This window comes from Bombina bombina, chromosome 3 (assembly GCF_027579735.1).
Source record: "Bombina bombina isolate aBomBom1 chromosome 3, aBomBom1.pri, whole genome shotgun sequence".
NCBI lineage: Eukaryota > Metazoa > Chordata > Amphibia > Anura > Bombinatoridae > Bombina > Bombina bombina.
Window position 1 is genome coordinate 351,974,086 of NC_069501.1, and position 22,001 is coordinate 351,996,086.

Here is a 22,001-nt window from a genome sequence, read left to right on the forward strand (position 1 = left end):
ATTTCCGGATGGAGTTCCCACTCCCCCGGATGGAATGTCTGACGACTTAGAAAATCCGCTTCCCAATTTTCCACTCCTGGGATGTGGATCGCAGACAAGTGGCAGGAGTGATCCTCCGCCAATTGAATTATCTTGGTCACTTCTTTCATCGCCAGGGAAGTCCTTGTTCCCCCCTGATGATTGATATATGCAACGGTCGTCATGTTGTCTGACTGAAACCTTATGAATTTGGCCTTTGCTAGTTGAGGCCAAGCTCTGAGAGCATTGAATATCGCTCTCAGTTCCAGAATGTTTATCGGGAGAAGAGACTCTTCCCGAGACCATAGACCCTGAGCTTTCAGGGATTCCCAGACCGCGCCCCAGCCCACTAGGCTGGCGTCGGTCGTGACAATGACCCACTCTGGTCTGCGGAAGCTCATTCCCTGTGACAGATTGTCCAGAGTCAGCCACCAACGGAGTGAATCTCTGGTCTTTTGATCTACTTGAATCGTCGGAGACAAGTCTGTATAATCCCCATTCCACTGTCTGAGCATGCACAGTTGTAATGGTCTTAGATGAATTCGTGCAAAAGGAACTATGTCCATTGTTGCAACCATCAATCCTATTACTTCCATGCACTGCGCTATGGAAGGACGAGGAACAGAATGAAGTACTTGACAAGAGCTTAGAAGTTTTGATTTTCTCGTCCTCTGTCAGAAAAATCCTCATTTCTAAGGAATCTATTATTGTTCCCAAGAAGGGACACTCTTGTTGACGGGGACAGAGAACTTTTTTCTTTGTTCACCTTCCATCCGTGAGATCTGAGAAAGAGCTAGGACGATGTCCGTATGAGCCTTTGCTTTTGACAGGGACGACGCTGTGAATCAGGATGTCGTCCAAGTAAGGTACTTCTGCAATGCCCCTTGGTCTTAGAACCGCTAGAAGGGACCCTAGTACCTTTGTGAAAATCCTTGGAGCAGTGGCTAATCCAAATGGAAGTGCCATAAACTAGGTAATGCTTGTCCAGAAAAGCCGAACCTTAGGAACTGATGATGTTCCTTGAGGATAGGAATATGTAGGTACGCATCCTTTAATTCCTCGGTTAGTCATAAATTGATTTTCCTGGATAGTAGGTAGGATCGTTCGAATAGTTTCCATTTTGAACGATGGTACCCTGAGAAAATTTGTTTAGGATCTTTAGATCCAAAATTGGAATAAAATCCCATTCCTTGTTCTCTTATTGGAACTGGATGTATCACTCCCATCTTTAACAGGTCTTCTACACAATGTAAGAATGCCTGTCTCTTTATTGGTTTGAAGATAATTGAGACCTGTGGAACCTTCCCCTTGGGGGTAGTTCCTTGAATTCCAGGAGATAACCTTGAGAAACTATTTCTAGCGCCCAAGGATCCTGAACATCTCTTGCCCAAGCCTGAGCAAAGAGAGAAAGTCTGCCCCCCACTAGATCCCGGTCCTCGGATCGGGGGGCTATCCCTTCATGCAGTTTTGGGTAGCAGTGGTAGGCTTCTTGGCCTGCTTACCCTTGTTCCAGCCTTGCATTGGTTTCCAGGCTCGTTTGGGTTGTGAAGTATTACCCCTCTTGCTTAGAGGATACAGAATTAGAGACTGGTCCGTTTCTGCGAAAGGGGACGAAAATTAGGCTTATTATTAGCCTTAAAAGACCTATCCTGTGGGCAGGGCGTGGCCCCTTTCCCCCAGTGAGTGTCTGAAATAATCTCTTTCAAATCAGGTCCAAATAATGTTTTACCTTTGAAAGGAAAGTTAAGCAATTTTGTCTTGGAAGACACACTCCGACTGACCAATGAACTTTAGCCAAAGCACCACTGCGGCCCACGACAGCAAACCCTGAATTTTTTCGCCGCTAAATCTAGCTAATTGCAAAGCGGCATCTAAAACAAAAGAGTTAGCCATTTAAGTGCTTGAACTCTGTCCATAACCTCCTCATACGAAGATTCTTTACTGAGCGATTTTTCTAGTTCCTCGAACCAGAAACACGCTGCCGTAGTGAGAGGAACAATGACATGACATTGGTTGTAGAAGGTACCCTTGCTGTACAAAAATCTTTTTAAGCAAACCCTCTAATTTCTTATCCATAGTATACTTTGAAAGCAAACTATCTTCGATAGGAATAGTAGTGCGTTTGTTTAGAGTAGAACACGCCCCCTCGACCTTGGGGACTGTCTGCCATAAGTCCTTTCTGGGGTCGACTCTATAGGAAATAATTTCTTAAATATAGGGGGGGGAACAAAAGGTATGCCGGGCCTTTCCCACCTCTTTATTTACTATGTCCGCACCCGCTTGGGTATAGGAAAAGCGTCGGGGGGGCACCGGAACCTCTAGGAACTTGTCCATCTTACATAATTTCTCTGGAATGACCAAATTGTCACAATCATCCCAGAGTAGATAACACCCTCCTAAAGCAGTGCGCGGAGATGTTTTAATTTAAATTTAAATGTCACAACATCAGGTTCAGCTTGATGAGAAATTTTCCTGAATCTGAAATTTCTCCATCAGACAAAACCTCCTCATGGCCCCTTGAGATTGGTGTGAGGGATATGTCAGAACATGTTATCATCAGCGTCTCTTGCTCTTCAGTGTTTAAAACAGAGCAACTCGCGCTTTTCTCTGATAAGTAGGCATTTTGGATAAAAGATTTGCTATGGAGTTATCCATTACAGCCGTTAATTGTTGCATGGTAATAAGTATTGGCGCACATAGATGTACTAGGGGCCTCCTGTGTGGGCATAACTGGTGTAGACACAGTTAGGGGATGATGTAGTATCATGTTTACTCCCCTCATTTGAGGAATCATCTTGGGCAATATCATTATCTGTTTGCATTACTGTCCTTACTTTGTTTGGACAACTATGGCACAATTATCACATAAATTTAAATGGGGGAGACACATTGGCTTTCATACATATAGAACATAGCTTATCTTATGGTACATGAATGTTAAACAGGCTTAAACTTGTCAACAAAGCATAAAAAACGTTTTTAAAATAAAACCGTTACTGTCACTTTAAATTTCAAACTGAAAACACTTTATTACTGAAAATGTGAAAAAGTATGAAGGAATTGTTCACCAAAATTTCACCACAGTGTCTTAAAAGCATTAAAAGTATTGCACACCCCAAATTTCAGAGCTTTAACCTTAAATTAACGGAAACGGAGCCGTTTTTACATTTAACCCCTATACAGTCCCAGAATGAGGCTCTGTCTATAACTAGAAAGGCCCCCACTCTGAAAAAGGTGTCCAACACAAGTGCCTGCCGTTTTTCTAAACGTTCCCCAAGATTATAATACCAATAATTAGTTAGAATCTGCATACTATGCCTAGTAAAGCAATTGTTTTAGCCCAGAAAAATGTCTACCAGGTTTTTAAGCCCTTTTTGAAGCCCCTTTATTCTTTATGTTTAACTAAGAAAATGGACTTACCGGGTCCCCATGAGGGGGAAATGACAGCCTTCCAGCATTACATGGTCTTGTTAGAAATATGGCTAGTCATACCTTAAGCAGAAAAGACTGCTAACTGTTTCCCCCAACTGAAGTTACTTCATCTCAACAGTCCTGTGTGGAAACAGCAATCGATTTTAGTTACTGTCTGCTAAAAATCATCTTCCTCTTACAAACAGAAATCTTCATCCTTTTCTGTTTCAGAGGTAAATAGTAATACCAGCACTATTTTAAAATAACAAAACACTTGATAGAAGAATAAAACTACAAAAAACTCTGAAACCATCTCCGTGGAGATGTTGCCTGTGCAACGGCAAAGAGAATGACTGGGGTGTGCGGAGCCTAGGAGGGATCATGTGACCAGCTTTGCTGGGCTCTTTGCCATTTCCTGTTGGGGAAGAGAATATCCCACAAGTAAGGATGACGCCGTGGACCGGACACACCAATGTTGGAGAAATCAGCTCTTTTCCCTAAAAAAAAATACAAAGACCCCCAACAGTAAAACCAACTACCCAACCAACCCCCCCAAAATAAAAACCTAACTCTAAAAAAAACCTAAGCTACCCATTGCCATGAAAAGGGCATTTGTATGGGCATTCAGCTTTTTTTCTTGCCCTTAAAAGGGCATTTAACTCTTTAAAAAAACGCCCAAACCCTAATCTAAAAAAAAAACACCCCAAAAAGTTTAAAAAAACCTACCACTAACCCCCGACGATCCACTTACAGTTTTTGAAGTCCGGACATCCATCCTCATCCAGGCGGCGAGAAGTCTTCATCCAGGAGGCGAGGTCTTCATCCATCCAGGCGGTGTCTTCTATCTTCATCCAGACGGCATTTTCTATCTTCACCCTGGCGGCGCGGAGCGGCTCCTTCCTGAAGACATCCGGCGCGGAGCATCCTCTTCATACGGTTGTCGCTGCATACTGAATCTTCAATGCAAGGGAGCCTTTTCAAAATGGCGTCCCTTGCATTCCTTTTGGCTGATTTGATTTTTGAAATTCAAATCAGCCAATAGAATAAGAGCTACTGAAATCCTATTGGCTGTTCTAATCTGCCAATAGGATGACAGCTACTGAAATTCTATTTGCTATTCAAATCAGAGGATCGATGTCCGGACTTCAAAAACTGTAAGTGGATTGTCGGGGGTTAGTGTTAGGTTTTTTTAAACTTTTTTTGGGTGTTTTTAGATTAGGGTTTGAGCTTGTCGTAAAAGAGCTGAATGCCCTTTAAAGGGCAAGAAAAAGAGTTGAATGCCCTTTTAAGAGCAATGCCCATACAAATGGCCTTTTCAGGGCAATGGGTAGCTTTGAATTTGGGTTCAGTGTCCCTTTAAGTTTAGGGGTTAATAGTTTAATTTAGTTTTTTGTGATGTGGGGTGCTGGCGGTTTAGGGGTTAATAGGTTTATTTAGTGGCAGTGATGTGGGAGGCCAGAGGTTTAGGGGTTAATAACTTTATTTAGTGGCAGCGATGTTGGGAGCGGCGGAATAGGGGTTAATATCTTTATTATTGTTTGGGCGATGTTGAGGTGTGGGGGAATAGGGGTTAATAACTTTAGTATAGTGGTGGCGATATTGCGAGTGGCAGATTAGGGGTTGATAGATTTATTTTGGTGGTGGCGATGTCAGGAGGGGCAGATTAGAGGTTAATAAGTTTATGTAGGTGTTGGCGATGTCGGGGCAGCAGATTAGGGGTGTTTAGACATGGGGTTTATGTTAGGGTGTTAGGTTTAAACTTAACTTTTTTTTCCCATAGGCATCAATGGGGATGCGTTACAAAGCTTTTCATTCCGTGATCGCAGGTGTTAGGTTTTTTCCCCGAACACTTTCTCCCAATTGATGTCTATGGGGAAAGCGTGCACGAGCACGTCAAAGTAGCGCTTGTATTTTGTGCAGTATGGAGCTTAATGCAACCATATTGCGCACACACAAGGCGGATTTTTCAAAACTCGTAATGGCAGCGATATAGAGGGTGAAATAACGCAACTTTTGTTGCGTTCGTTTCGCACCCTCTATAGCGCAAAACTTGTAATCTAGGTGATTGTTATTTGTTTATAATTTTTTAACTTATAAAAGAAAAGAATCTCTAATTATATTTCACTGTCAGTGATACAATATTATGTGCATAGTCTGCATCATTATAGTCAATCTGGCAGCTTTCCATGTACTCCTAAAAAACCTATATTTTAAAGGAAGATTATAGTCAAAATTGTTAAACATATCAGTGTATTTGAGTTTTGATCAGAAGCCGCTTTGTAACACATATATAAATGCTTCTAGCTAAAAGTACAGTATGGATGCTCTGTGTATTGCATGCACAGCGAAGCCGTCACTGATACCTTATGGCTGATCTGTGTATTGTACAAACATTTTGAATCAACTTTAATGCACTGATGTCCTTTAAAGGGACATTAAACACCTCTTGCTTTTGAGTAAAACGTGTGCTTGCCCCACCCTCCTTAAAGGCCAAAAAGTGAATTCTGTAACCTTAGATTTCTTCAGAATGCTGCAAATCAGTAGCTGGTTTAAACACTGCAGCAGTTTCAAAAAAGACATTTTTAACATCTTTCCAATTTACTTTTTATCATCAAATGTGCTTTGTTCTCTTGGTATTATTAGTTGAAAGCTAAACCTAGGTAGACTCATTTGCTAATTTCTAAGTCACCTTTTATCTCAATGCATTTGACAGTTTTTTTATAACTAGAGGGCGTTAGTTCATGTGTACCATATATATAACATTGTGCTCATGGAGTTACAGTGAGAGGTCACTGATTGGCTAAAATGCAAATCTGTCATAAGAACTGAAATAAGGGGGCAGTCTGCAGAGGCTTAGAAACAATGTAATCACAAAGCTAAAAAGTATATAAATATAACCGTGTTGGGTATGCAAAACTGGGGAATGGGTAATAAAGGGATTATCTATTTTTTTAAAACAATAAAAATTCTGGAATAGACTGTCCCTTTAAGAAACACTGCTCTAAGATGGTGAAAAATATATAGTTACCAAGTTATTAGTTAGCACATTTGTCTTTTTTTTCCTTCAACTTGTTTTCTCAAACATGAAAATGATTTTTAATTTGTGAAGTAACCATTCCTTGCAAATAACAACCAGACATGCACAAATATCATTGTCACATATTTTCCATCTAAAGGGGAGGAGAATCCACGGCTTCATTCATTACTGTTGGGAATTAAGAACCTGGCCACCAGGAGGAGGCAAAGACACCCCAGCCAAAGGCTTAAATACCTCCCCCACTTCCCTCATCCTCCAGTCATTCTTTGCCTTTCGTCACAGGAGGACAGCAGAGAAGTGCCGAAGATCGGAGTAGTCTCTTATGGAGGGTAGTACTCTTCGCATTGGGATTGGAGTTTTAAGTAGTCCTGTCAGACTTTCATTGAGAGCCTGGGCGAAAGTTAGAGTCCGGAGATGCAGGGAGAGTCTTTCTGCGAAACCATCCTGACTCATATTAACAGCTCCACAAGCAATCAGCGTTGACGAGTTTCGCTGCCTGCTTTTTACACTCAAGTCCAGGTCAGGAGTGAGGCTACTTACCTGTCACACTTGAAGGGCCATGTTCCTGTCCCACGGCGTAAATTCTGGTACATAATAATAACACGGAAGACAGGGTCACAGTGTGTGATGCCTCTTATCTTTAAAGAATCAAGGGTTAATATTCTTGGAAAGGGGATTATTGAACAGTGGGGGGGTTATACATGATATTGTTTATTGTGTCATTGCTGCGTTATGTGCGAGATGAGGCTCTGGCAATATGTGGAACTTTCAGGTGACTTACAGGAGTATTGGGCGGCCCTTTTTTGGCGCGTTTTCTCCTTAGGTAGGGGTGGTCCTGCCAGGCACTCCATGTGACCGGGTGTGGCCATCTCTCTTCCTCTGTTGATCAGCGACGCAGGAGACAAAACGGTTTCCATAGTACGGGTCATAGGAGGTGGTGAGTGCCCCGGCCATTGGAGGTTATAAAGGTGCCTATAGTTTAAGTTAATCTAGTCCATAATAACAGCGCAAGCAATGGAGGACTCTGATGCGATAGAGGGTTCTCCATCTTTAACAAGGTCTCATTCCTGTGTTTATTGTGAGGAGGTTCTGGTAGAACAGCCTGCTCAACTATGTTCCACATGCCTTAATAAAGTTACGACATCTAAAGGTAAACTGATGTCTAGTACTACTGAGCCATCCACCTCTGAGGGTTCCCCGTCCCGTGAGGTGCGTTCTCTGCATTAATCTCCAATTGCACATGCAGCGCCCCAGGGTCCAACCATTACCCGTGCGGTAGAGATTCGTTGGCCGTCAGATTTTGCGGATCAACTGCAAACAGCGGTATCGAAAGTGATCCATGCCTTACCACGTTCTGCTAAGCGCAAGCGTAGGTCGTATCATGGCGGCCCAGCCCAGTGGTTGTCTACGCCTATGGAAATATCAGAGGCATTATACGATGACAAGGCCCACTCCAACTCTAAGAAGGAGGCCCCTTCTGGGTCGGAGTCCGTGTCATCTAAACCTCCGGAGGAGCCTGACTTTAGGATAGAGAATTTGTACTTTGTGCTGAAGCAAGTGCTTGCTACTCTGGAGGTTCCTGTTAAGATGGCTAATATTATTAAGAATGAATGGGAGTGATTAGGTTCTTCCTTTTCCACTTCTTCCTTTAAGAAACTGTTCCCCGTTTCGGACTCTCAGCTTGAGCTGTGGGGTACTGTCCCTAAGGTGGATGGTGCTATCTCCACGCTCGCAAAGTGGACAACTATTCCCCTCGAGGATAGTTCGTCGTTTAAAGAGCCCATGGATAAAAAGTTGGAAAACATGTTAAGGAAGATGTTTCAACACACAGGGTTTGTTTTTCAGCCGGCAGCGGCCGTAATCGCGGTTGCCGGTGCTGCAACATATTGGTGTGAATCCCTGAAGGATAAGATTAAGGCACTGAAGGTCGCCAATTCTTTCATCTGTGATGCCAATATGCAAATTATTTGCCTGAACGCTAAGGTGTCAGGTTTTTCAGTTTTAGCTTGCAGGGCTCTGTGGCTAAAGTCTTGGTCTGCAGACATGACCTCTAAATCGAGGTTGTGTTCCCTGCATTTCAAGGAAAGATTCTTTTCGGTCCAGGATTGAATTAGATCATATCCACATTTATGGGAGGCAAGGGAGCTTTCCTACCGCAGGATAAGAAGGCTAAGCCTAAAGGATCTACTTTTCGTCCCTTTCGTGCAGACAAGCCCGCCAAGACAAAATCAGCATGAAGGCGTGGCCCCCGACCGGTCTCCAGACCAAGTAGGGGGCAGATTATCTCTCTTCTCAGAAGCCTGGTTACAGGACATTCAGGACCCTTAGTTTCTGGAGGTTGTTGCCCAGGGTTACAGGATAGGGTTCAGATCCCATCCGCCCAGGGGCAGATTCCTCCTGTCAAACCTGTCTTCAAGACCAGAAAAGAGAGATGCCTTTCTAGAGTGTGTGAGGGATCTCTTCTCTCTCTGCGTTATCGTACCAGTACCACAAGCAGAAAGAGGTCTAGGGTACTATTCAAATCTTTTTGTGATTCCAAAGAAGGGCACGTTCTGCCCGATTCTGGACTTAAAGTGTTTTAACAAGTTTCTGAGTGTTCCATCGTTCAAAATGTAAAAAACGATTAGATCTATTCTGCCCCTAGTTCAAGAGGGACAGTTCATGACAACTATAGACTTGAAGGATGCTTACCTTCATGTGCCAATTCACAGGGACTTCAAGTTCCTAAGATTTGTGTTTCTGGACCAACACTTCCAGTTTGTGGCCCTCCCCTTTGGTCTGGCGACGGCCCTGAGAGTCTTCACGAAGGTTCTGGGGGTGCTACTTGCAGTGGCCAGAGCCATTGCTGTGGCGCCCTATCTGGATGACATCCTAGTCCAGGCGCCGTCGCTCAGTCTCGCAGAGGATAATTCAAGGGCTTTTCATATTTTGCTCCAATCTCACGGTTGGAAAATCAACTCTTTCCTGGGCACGTAAATAGACTCTATGTCCATGAAAATATTTTTCACAGACCATCAATGCAGGGAGATTGCGTCCTCTTGTCTGGCCCTTCAGTCCTCCTCAAGCCCCTCGGTGGCTCAGTGTATGGAGGTGATCGGACTCATGGTTTCCAGCATAGGTGTCATTACCTTTGCCAGGTTCCATCTCAGACCTCTTCAATTGTGCATGTTGAGAGACAGTGGAAAAGCGATCATTCAAATCTATCACAGCAGGTATCCATGAATGCACAGACTCGGATCTCCCTCTCGTGGTGGATCCATCCGGAGCAACTATCCATGGGGACATCCTTCTTGAGACCATCCTGGCAGATTGTGACCATGGACGTGAGTCTGGCAGGATGGGGAGCTGTTTGGGGTGCCAGTATGGCACAAGGAAAATGGACCTGGGAGGAGTCCCTCCTTTTGATCAATATTCTGGAACTCTGAGCAATCTACAATGCTCTGAAGGCATGGCCTCCTCTGGGATCATTCAGCTTCATCAGATTCCAGACCAACAACATTACCTCAGTGGCTTACATCAACCATCAGGGGGGTACGTGGAGCTCCCTAGCAATGAGGGAGGTGTCTCGGATCTTGGAGTGGGCGTAGTCCCGCAGCTGCTCGCTCTCAGTGATTCACATTCCAGGTGTGGACAACTGGGAAGCAGATTTTTTCAGCTGAGTCTATCTGCTTTCAGGCTGCCGGCATCTGCTAAAGAATATCCGAGCCAGTGTGTGTCTTTTACTGGCCAAGGATTAACGCAGATGGGGTAGATCGATAGAGCCCAACTCCCTGACCTCGATGCTAGCGTCCCACGTTGTTGCTAGCTCCTCCCTTTCCGGCCGCCTGCGGTGCGGAGCATTAATCTAATGGACCCACCATTACCACTTCTACCTCCTTTAGTGGCACGGATCAAACAGGACTGAGATTCAGCCAATCTGATTGCTCCATCGTGGCCGCGGAGGATGTGGTTTGTGGATCTGGTGGGGATGTCATCCTCTCCGCCGTGGAGGTCACCCTGTCGCAGGGATTTGCTTGAACAGGGTCCTTTCAAACATCAAAATCTCGATTCTCTGAGGCTGACTGCGTGGAGATTGAACGCTTAGTCTTGGCCAAGAGAGGCTTTTCTGAAAGTGTGATTTGATATATGCCAATTCAGGCTAGGAAGCCAGTCACTCGTCTCATCTACCATAAGGTGTGGAGGACTTACTTGTCTTGGTGTGAGAAGCATGGATATCCTTGGCATAAGGCAAAGGTATTTAGGATTCTGTCTTTTCTCCAAGAGGGTTTGGAGAAGGGTCTTGCCACCAGTTCCTTAAAGTGACGGATTTTGGCATTATCAGTCTTGTTGCATAGGAGATTAGCTGAGCTCCTTGACATACAATCTTTTGTTCAGGCTCTGTCTAGAATCAGGCCTGTCTTTAGACAGTCTGCTCCTCCATGGAGCTTAAACTTGGTCCTTAAGGTATTATTGTTTTATTTAAATGAACTGTATCCATGGACAGTGCTGCGGAATATGATGGCGCTTCATAAATAAAGTATAATAATAATAATAATATTATAATAAGGTTCTGTTTGAGCCTATGCACTCCATTGACATTAAGATTCCGTCCTGGAAGGTTCTTTTCCTGTTGGCCATTGCATCGGCATGCAGAGTATCTGAACTGGCTGCCTTGCAATGTAAGCATCCTTCTCTGGTTTTTCATGCGGATAAGGCTGTGCTTCGCACTGGTTTGGGATTTCTTCCCAATGTGGCGTCTAACCGTAACATCAATCAGGAAAAAGTTGTTCCTTCTTTATGTCCTAACCCTTCTTCTTCTTCTAAGGAGAGGTTACTTCAACTTCATAACCTGGATGTGGTTCGTACCTTAAAGTTCTATCTTCAGGCTACAAAGGATTTTAGACAGTCTACATCTCTTTTTTGTGGTGTATTCAGGAAAGCACAAGGGGCAGAGAGCCTCTTCTACTTCTTTGTCCTTTTGGTTGAGGAGCTTGATTCGCTTGGCCTATGAAACAGCGGGACATAAACCTCCTCAGAGGATCACGGCTCATTCAACTAGAGCTGTGGCTTTGTCTTGGGCCTTCAAGAATGAGGCCTCTATGGAGCAAATTTGTAAGGCGGCTACCTGGTCCTCCTTACACACTTTTACAAAGTTTTACAAATTTGAAGTTTTTGCTTCTGCAGAAGCTGTTTTTGGGAGAAAAGGCTGGGGTGCCTTTAGATTATGGTTCGCCTTTTACCCTCCCGGTTTCATTCAGTGTCCTCTAGAGCTTGGGTATATGTTCCCAACAGTAATGAATGAAGCCGTGGACTCTCCTTCCCTTTAGATGGAAAACATAAATTATGCTTACCTGATAATTTCATTTCCATCGAGGGGAGGAGAGACCACAGCTCCCGCCTGTATCTCCGATGGGCGGATCTAAATTTAATTCATCTTCTGGCACCATTTATACCCTGATGTTTCTCCTACTGTTCCTTATTCCCTCGGCAGAATGACTGGGGGATGAGGGAAGTGGGGGAGGTATTTAAGCCTTAGGCTGGGGTGTCTTTGCCTCCTCCTGGTGGCCAGGTTCTTAATTCCCAACAGTAATGAATGAAGCCGTGGACTCTCTACCCCTCAATGGAAATGAAATTATCAGGTAAGCATAATTTGTTTTTTCATGCCAGTTACTTTTTTAATTTCTTATATAATTATTTATTTTAGCAATCTGGGGAGAATGGCCTTACCACAAGTTCTAGCATTCCTGATCTTTATAAGAAACATCAAAGAAAAGATTCTGAGACTCCCTCTATTTCTGTATCCAGAGTATCTATTACTTCAGGTAAGAATCTCATCTATACTTAAGACTAAAATATATCACCTATTAAAGACAGGTTTAAAGAGACGTTGTGCTCACATGCATATGAAAGATTAGCATTTATACACAGGGGCGTAACTAGAAACCACAGGGCCCAGGTGCAAGAATCTAAGAAGACCCCCCAAAAAAATGAGAATTTGATACATATCTTTTTCTTTTTCTTTTTTTACAACATAATAATGTCAAAATTAAACTTTCATGTTTTAGATAGAGCATGCAATATTCAACAAATTTCTAATTTCTCCAACATTGGTGTGTCCGGTCCACGGCGTCATCCATTACTTGTGGGAATATTCTCTTCCCTAACAGGAAATGGCAAAGAGCACAGCAAAAGCTGTCCATATAGCCCCTCCTCAGGCTCCGCCGTCCAGTCATTCTCTTTGCCGCTCTGAACAAGTAGCATCTCCACGGAGATGGTGAAGAGTATTTGGTGTTTAGTTGTAGCTTTTTATTCTACTATCAAGAGTTTGTTATTTTAAAATAGTGCTGGTTGTACTATTTACTCTAAAACAGAAAGAGATGAAGAGTTCTGTTTAAAAGAGGAGTATGATTTTAGCAGCAGTAACTAAAATCAATTGCTGTTCCCACGCAGGACTGTTGAGCCCAGAGAACTTCAGTTGGGGGGAACAGTTAGCAGACTTTTCTGCTCAAGGTATGACTAGTCCATTTTCTAACAAGACTGTGTAATGCTAGAAGACTGTCATTTTCCCTCTTGGGGATCGGTAAGCCATTTTCTTAGACTCTTAACAGAATGAAGGCTTATTATGGGCTATACACTGGTTGACACTCTTGTGGGCTAAATCGATTGATTTATTTAAGTTTTTTATGAAATCTGAGGTGATTTATAAAACTGTTATTGTGGGGGAACGTTTTTAGGCGCCAGGCAGTTGTTTAGACACCTTTCCAGTCAGGAAGGGCCTTTCACTATAGTAGGCAGAGCCTCATTTTCGCGCCATAACTGCGCAGTTTCTTTTGGATGCAGTGCATGCAGCTGCATGTGAGAGGGTCTGGTGATCATTGAAAACGTTCCTGGAAGGCTTAATTTGGTATCATATAACTCCTAAGGACAGGTGAAGTCGCAGCAAACGCTGTGGCTGGGACTGTAGTGGGGTTAAAATTGTTATTTGATTAAACGGCTCCGGTTTCATTTAAGGGGTTAAAAGCTTGAAAATTGTGGTGCAATACTTTTAAAGCATTAAGACACTGTGGTGAAAATTTGGTAAAAGATTGGATATTTCCTTCATAGTTTTTCACACATTCAGAAATAAAGTGTGCTCTGTTTAAATTTAAAGAGACAGTAACGGTTTTGTTTTAAAACTGTTTTTTTGCATTATTAGCCTGTTTAAGCCTGTCTAACATGCCTGTACCTTCAGATAGAACATGTTCTGTATGTATGGAGGCCAAAGTGGTCCCCCCTTCAAATGTATGTGATAATTGTGCCATGGCGTCCAGACAAAGTAAGGACAGTGCTGTCACATTTAATAAGGTTGCCCAAGATGATTCCTCAAATGAAGGTAGTGGGGATAGTTCCTCATCCTCTCCTTCTGTGTCAACACCAGTTATGCCCGCGCAGGCGACCCCTAGTACATCTAGCGCGCCAATGCTTGTTACTATGCAACAATTAACGGCAGTAATGGATAATTCCATAGCTAATATTTTATCCAAAATGCCAGCATTTCAGAGAAAGCGTGATTGCTCAGTTTTAAATACAGTGGAGCAAGAAGGCGCTGACGATAGTTTATCTGTCATACCCTCACACCAGTCAGAAGTGGCAGTGAGGGAGGGTTTGTCGGAGGGAGAACTTTCAGATTCAGGAAGAATTTCTCAACAGGCAGAACCTGATGTTGTGACATTTAAATTTAAGTTAGAGCATCTCCGCGCATTACTTAAGGAGGTGCTATCTACTCTGGATGATTGTGACTCTTTGGTCATTCCAGAAAAATTGTGCAAGATGGACAAATTCTTAGAGGTCCCGGTGCACCCTGATGCCTTTCCGATCCCTAAAAGGGTGGCGGACATAGTGAATAAGGAGTGGGAGAAACCAGGCATACCATTTGTCCCTCCTCCTATATTTAAGAAATTGTTCCCCATGGTCGACCCAAGGAAGGACACATGGCAAACAGTCCCTAAGGTTGAGGGGGCAGTTTCTACCCTAGCCAAATGCACGACGATTCCCATTGAGGACAATTGTGCTTTCAAAGATCTTATGGATAAAAAATTGGAGGGTTTGCTTAAAAAGATTTTTGTTCAGCAAGGTTACCTCCAACCAATTTCGTGCATTATTCCTGTCACTATGGCGGCGTGTTTCTGGTTCGATGAACTAGAAAAATCGCTTAATATGGAGACTCCATATGAGGAAGTCATGGCCAGAATTCACGCACTTAAGTTAGCTAATTCCTTTATTTTAGATGCCGCTTTGCAATTAGCGAGATTAGCGGTGAAAAATTCAGGGTTTGCAATTGTGGCGCGCAGAACGCTCTGGCTAAAGTCTTGGTCGGCTGATGTATCTTCCAAGACAAAATTGCTTAATATCCCTTTCAAAGGGCCAGAATTGAAAGAAATTATTTCAGACATCACTGGGGGTAAGGGCCATGCCCTCCCACAGGATAGGCCTTTTAAGGCTAAGAATAAGTCCAATTTTCGTTCCTTTCGCAATTTCAGGAACGTACCGGCTTCTAACTCTGCAGCCTCTAGACAAGAGGGTAACGCTTCCCAGGCTAAACCAGCTTGGAAACCAATGCAAGGCTGAAACAAGGGTAAACAGGCCAAGAAGCCTGCTGCTGCTACCAAGACAGCATGAAGGGGTAGCCCCCGATCCGGGACCGGATCTAGTAGCGGGCAGACTCTCTCTCTTTGCTCAGGCTTGGGCAAGAGATGTTCCGGATCCCTGGGCACTAGAAATAGTCTCTCAGGGTTATCTTCTAGAATTCAAGGAACTGCCCCCAAGGGGAAGGTTCCACATGTCTCGCTTGTCTTCAGACCAAATAAAGAGACAGGCATTCTTACATTGTGTAGAAGACCTGTTAAAGATGGGAGTGATACACTCAGTTCCAACTGTGGAACAAGGTCAGGGGTTTTACTCAAACCTGTTTGTAGTTCCCAAAAAAGAGGGAACTTTCAGACCAATTCTGGATTTAAAAATTCTAAACAAATTTCTCAGAGTTCCATCGTTCAAAATGGAAACCATTCGAACAATTTTACCTACAATCCAGGAGGGTCAATATATGACTACCGTGGATTTAAAGGATGCGTACCTACATATTCCTATCCACAAAGATGATCATCAGTTCCTAAGGTTCGCCTTTCTGGACAAACATTACCAATTCGTGGCTCTTCCGTTCGGTTTAGCCACTGCTCCCAGAATTTTCACAAAGGTGCTAGGGTCCCTTATGGCGGTTCTAAGACCGTGGGGCATTGCAGTGGCACCTTATCTAGACGACATTCTAATTCAAGCGTCGTCTCTTTCCAAGGCAAAGGCTCATACAGACATTGTTCTAGCCTTTCTCAGATCTCACGGGTGGAAGGTGAACGTAGAAAAGAGTTCCCTGTCTCCGTCAACAAGAGTTCCCTTTTTGGGAACAATAATAGACTCTTTAGAAATGAAGATCTTCCTGACAGAAGTCAGAAAGTCAAAGCTTCTAAACGCTTGTCAAGTTCTTCACTCTATTCTGCAGCCTTCCATAGCTCAGTGCATGGAAGTAGTAGAATTGATGGTTGCAGCAATGGACATAGTTCCTTTTGCTCGAATTCATCTAAGACCATTACAACTGTGCATGCTCAATCAGTGGAATGGGGACTATGCAGACTTGTCTCCACAGATTCAAGTAGACCAGATGACCAGAGACTCACTCCATTCGTGGTTGACCCAGGATCACCTGTCTCAGGGAATGAGTTTCCGCAGACCAGAGTGGGTCATTGTCACGACCGACGCCTGAAAGCTCAGGGTCTATGGTCTCGGGAAGAGTCTCTTCTCCCGATAAACATCCTGGAACTGAGAGCGATATTCAATGCTCTCCAGGCTTGGCCTCAACTAGCGAAGGCCGGATTCATAAGATTCCAGTCAGACAACATGACGACTGTAGCTTACATCAACCATCAGGGAGGAACAAAGAGTTCCTTGGCGATGAGAGAGGTATCCAAGATCATCAAATGGGCGGAGGATCACTCCTGCCATCTATCTGCAATTCACATCCCAGGAGTAGACAACTGGGAGGCGGATTATCTGAGTCGTCAGACTTTCCATCCGGGGGAGTGGGAACTCCACCCAGAGGTTTTTGCCCAGTTGACTCAATTATGGGGCATTCCAGACATGGATCTGATGGCGTCTCGTCAGAACTTCAAGGTTCCTTGCTACGGGTCCAGATCCAGGGATCCCAAGGCGACTCTAGTGGATGCATTAGTGGCGCCTTGGTCGTTCAACCTAGCTTATGCGTTTCCACCGTTCCCTCTCCTTCCCAGGCTTGTAGCCAGGATCAAACAGGAGAAGGCCTCAGTGATTCTGATAGCTCCTGCGTGGCCACGCAGGACTAAGGGCTCCATGTACTAAGAGGCGGGCGGACAGCTTCTTAACTCGCGAAGCTGTCCGCCCGCCTCCGCTACACACGGGCAGCGGATCTATTGATCCGCTTGCCCGTATGTATCATTACACACTCAGCGGAGTGTGTAATGCCCGCCCCTTCAGTCGCGCGACCAATCACGCGACTGAAGGGGCTGTCAATCACCGAGAGCGAGCGAGCTCTCGGTGATTTTGCTTCGCCACCTAAGAGGTGGCGTAGGGTGTAGGAAGCAGCGGTCTAATGACCGCTGCTTCTTACATTGCGGGAAGCAGGCTCGCATATGCGAACCTGCCCCGCAAAGGCTCCGGAGCAGCTTTCGCTGCTTCGTACATGGAGCCCTTAGTATGCAGACCTGGTGAATATGTTATCGGCTCCACCATGGAAGCTACCTTTGAGACAGGATCTTCTAGTACAAGGTCCATTCGAATATCCAAATCTAGTCTCTCTGCAGCTAACTGCTTGGAAATTGAACGCTTGATTTTATCCAAGCGTGGGTTTTCAAAGTCAGTGATAGATACTCTGGTTCAATCCAGAAAACATGTGACTAGAAAGATTTACCATAAAATATGGAAAAAATATATCTGTTGGTGTGAATCCAAGGGATTCTCCTGGAGTAAGATTAAAATTCCTAAGATTCTCTCCTTTCTCCAAGAAGGTTTGGATAAAGGGTTGTCAGCGAGTTCTCTAAAGGGACATATTTCTGCTTTATCTGTCTTGTTACACAAACGACTGGCAGCTGTGCCAGATGTACAAGCTTTTGTACAGGCTTTGGTCAGAATCAAGCCTGTTTACAGACCCATGACTCCTCCTTGGAGTCTAAATTTAGTTCTTTCAGTTCTTCAAGGGGTTCCGTTTGAACCTTTACATTCCATAGATATCAAGTTACTATCTTGGAAAGTTCTGTTTTTGGTTGCTATTTCTTCTGCTAGAAGAGTTTCTGAATTATCTGCTTTGCAGTGTGATCCACCCTATCTGGTGTTCCATTCAGATAAGGTTGTTTTGCGTACTAAGCCTGGTTTTCTTCCAAAAGTTGTTTCCAACAAAAATATTAACCAGGAAATAGTTGTTCCTTCTCTGTGTCCGAATCCAGTTTCAAAGAAGGAACGTTTGTTACACAATTTAGATGTAGTTCGTGCTTTAAAGTTCTATTTAGAAGCAACAAAGGATTTTAGACAAACCTCATCTTTGTTTGTCGTTTACTCTGGGAAGAGGAGAGGTCAAAAAGCTACTGCTACCTCTCTTTCTTTCTGGCTGAAAAGCATTATCCGATTGGCTTATGAGACTGCCGGACGGCAGCCTCCTGAACGAATCACAGCTCACTCTACTAGGGCTGTGGCTTCCACATGGGCATTCAAGAACGAGGCTTCTGTTGATCAGATATGTAAGGCAGCTACTTGGTCTTCTCTGCACACTTTTTCCAAATTCTACAAATTTGATACTTATGCTTCTGCGGAGGCTATTTTTGGGAGAAAGGTTTTGCAAGCCGTGGTGCCTTCCGTTTAGGTAACCTGATTTGCTCCCTCCCTTCATCCGTGTCCTAAAGCTTTGGTATTGGTTCCCACAAGTAATGGATGACGCCATGGACCGGACACACCAATGTTGGAGAAAACAGAATTTATGCTTACCTGATAAATTACTTTCTCCAACGGTGTGTCCGGTCCACGGCCCACCCTGGTTTTTTAATCAGGTTTGAACATTTTTTTTCTCTATACACTACAGTCACCACGGCACCCTATAGTTTCTCCTTTTTTTCTCCTAACCGTCGGTCGAATGACTGGGGGGCGGAGCCTGAGGAGGGGCTATATGGACAGCTTTTGCTGTGCTCTTTGCCATTTCCTGTTAGGGAAGAGAATATTCCCACAAGTAATGGATGACGCCGTAGACCGGACACACCGTTGGAGAAAGTAATTTATCAGGTAAGCATAAATTCTGTTTTACATCTATTATCTAATTTGATTTGTTCGCTTGGTATCCTTTATTGAAAAGGATCAGAAGCAGCAGCAGTGCACAGCTGGAACCTATGTGCTGATTGGCTGCTGTGCATATATGCCTATCGTCATTGGCTCACCCAATGTGTTCATCGAGCTCACAGTAGTGCATTGCTGCTCCTTAAACAAAGGATACAAAGAGAAAGAGGCAAATTTGATAATATAAGTATAGTTGTTTAAAATTGCATGCATTTGCACTCTCACTCTGCACTCTCACTTCCACAGAGTCAGCGACCATTGTGCCAGATCCAAATATATATATATATTTAAAACATAGTGTATAGATATAGATGTATATATATATAGATGATAGATAGATGATAGATAGATATCTGTATATATATTTATTTATTTGGGTGTATATATATATATAGATAGATAGATAGATAGATAAATAGATAGATAGATAGATAGATAGATAGATAGATAGAAATAATATCATAACAGTCTTCTGTAACTATTCTATAGACTAGAGCTGAAAAAAATTAGTTGCATCTGTCTAGGTTTTATTCACATTGAACTTAGTTTTACCTTAGTGCTATTCCCTGGGCATCCATGCAGGAGTACTAGATGGCTGCTTTCACGCTGACAATGTGAGTGACTCTCTGAATTGACACTCTGGTTGCCCGGCATGCAGCTAGATGCATCATGGTCCCACTCACACAGGACCCTCAGACAGCCCTGATTCTCCACCTGGCCCCCCGGGTAGCTGCCCATATTGCCAGCGGCCTGCCTCTCTGTAAAAGCTTGCACTCACTGTGCTGCGTCTGCTCCAGGCTTTTAGAATTTAAAATAAATAATAATATTATGATGTGTACTGGGACAGGGGTGGGGCAGACACCGCAGCAGAACTAGCAGCCGCCAGCTCAGCAAGTAAAATGTACTCACAAGCAACTCACTACTGGTCTAGCTGCTGCAACTGACTGCTGTGCAATGCCTGTGACTTCTGAACTCTGGGAATGGGTGGGTCCCCCTGTGTGACAGGCACAGATGATCTTTGTGCAGCATTGTGTACAAGGCCTGTGCTGGAAGATCAGAGTTGTACACAGTCAGGCTATAGTGCAAGGCTGAGTGCGCTGCACCCGCCGAGAGCCATCCCTACCCAGTGCCCACACTTGCACTCCACATCCAGATGGCAGCCTTGCAAGGTGGGAATGGGGATCATGATGTAGCCATGTAAATGTGCCTTCAGCAGAGCAGCATCCCATGAAGAAATTAAAAAAAAAATTGGAAATTGGGTGGACCTCCAGGGCCCGATTGCAGTTGCGACGTCTGCATTCCTTGCTAGTTTCGCCCCTGTTTATACTCCTTTGCTTGATTGGTGTACTGTAAAGGGACACACCCTCACTTTTGAATAGCAAATCACATGTTTTTCTAGACCATTATATCAAATATGGAATGTAGTATTCAAATATTTAGATTTAAATTGAGTCTATAAAAATCAACAATCAAATATTTGAATATTCAAATGTTACACTTAATGTTTCAGTGCTACATTGGATATACAGAAATATGTTGTTAAGAAAGCTTTAAAGATACAATTTTGTTAACTTTTTTTTCTAATAAATGTTTACTTATACGTCAAAGAAGGCATAGCAAGTCCGATGGTGCGCCTTTGAACGGCTCAAAAAAATATTTAAAATCCTGCTTAAAGGGACAGTATACAACAATTTTCATATAACTACATGTAATAGACACTTCTATAAAGAAGAATATGCCAGATACTGATCTAAAAATTCAGTATTAAACCTTTTAAAAACTTACTTAGAAGCTTCCAGTTTAGCACTGTTGATGAGGCTAGGCTGGAACACCCACTGAAAGGGGCTGGGTAAACAAATAGAGCAGACACTCCCCACCTCCCCCTTCCCTGCATATTAAAAGACAGATAACATAAACAGGAGCCAGCAGCAGTCTGTAAATGCGTGTATACAGCTGATAATGTGGGGCTTGGTTAGTCTAAAATCAGTACAATGTTCTTAAAAAAATAAGCAAAACTATACATTTTTATAAAAACGCTACCAGATGGGCTATATATGGATCATCTACAAAACATTTATGCAAAGAAAAATCTAGTGTACAATGTCCCTTTAAGTATAGAGGGACTTTTATGTTCATTTAAAGGGACAGTCAAATTAAACTTTTATGATTCAGATAGAGCAAACAACTTCCAATGTACTTCTGTTATCAAATTGACTTTGTTCTCTTGGTATCTTTTATTGAAAAGTAAAACTAGATAAGCTCATAAGAGCTCAGTAGTGTGCACGTGTCTTTAGTACTCTGTTTTGCAGCATTATTTGTAGCTTTGTTATACAATGTTGCAAAACACTGCTGCCAGTGTACTAAAGACACGTGCACACTCCTGGGGCGAGATTACATATACGACGCAGGCTTCAGCCCAAGCGCTGCAACCCGCGCCGCCCCGTAATTTCACCTCGCACATCGGGGTATACAATAAACCCCGCCGGCAGCTCATAAAGTGCTGTACGTCGGATAAACTAGCGATGTCCAGAAATGAGCGTAAATACAAATTTCTGGAGTCGCTAGTGACTTACGGCACTTTAGAAACTGCCGGCGCCTAAGAAAAGTAAAAAAAAAAAAAACACTCCTCCCAAAAATAAGCCCCACACGTAATAACCCAATATCCGCAATCCCCCCTCTCACAACTAATAATAAATGTATTAACCCCTTAACTGACAACCCCCCACAATGCAATATGCCTAATTAAACTATTAACCCCTATATCCACTATCAAACTCACACCGCAAGTAATAACTAAATTATTAACCCCTAAATCCGCCAACCCCAACATCGCAAACTACCTATTAAAGTATTAACCCCTAAACCGCCAAAACCCACAACGCAATAAACCTAACCCCTAACCTAACACCCCCTAAATTAACCCAAATTACCTAAATTACAAAATACTAAAGTTACAGTCTAGTAAAAATTTTAATTTTGGTTTAGACTGTCCCTTTAAGATACAATTACAGAAAATAAAAAATCTAAGATTACAGAAAATAAAAAACAAAATTACCAAATTTTAAAACATTATACCTAATCCCTATGAAAATAAAAAAGCCCCCCCAAATAAAAAACACCCCTACTCTAAGAATAAACTACCAGTAGCCCTTAAAAGGACTTTTTGCAGGGAATG

General features: G+C 43.3%; 1 protein-coding gene across 3 annotated transcripts in view; it reads left to right on the forward strand.

The window, feature by feature from the left end:
* The window catches only part of SYTL5 (synaptotagmin like 5), a 407,166-nt gene that overhangs the window by 196,458 nt on the left and 188,707 nt on the right, over nucleotides 1-22,001 (forward strand). For all 3 annotated transcript variants that reach the window (XM_053706464.1, XM_053706465.1, XM_053706466.1), the window contains one exon: nucleotides 12,150-12,267. In XM_053706464.1, coding sequence (XP_053562439.1) covers nucleotides 12,150-12,267 — 118 coding nt within the window. The remainder of the gene's footprint in view (nucleotides 1-12,149; nucleotides 12,268-22,001) is intronic.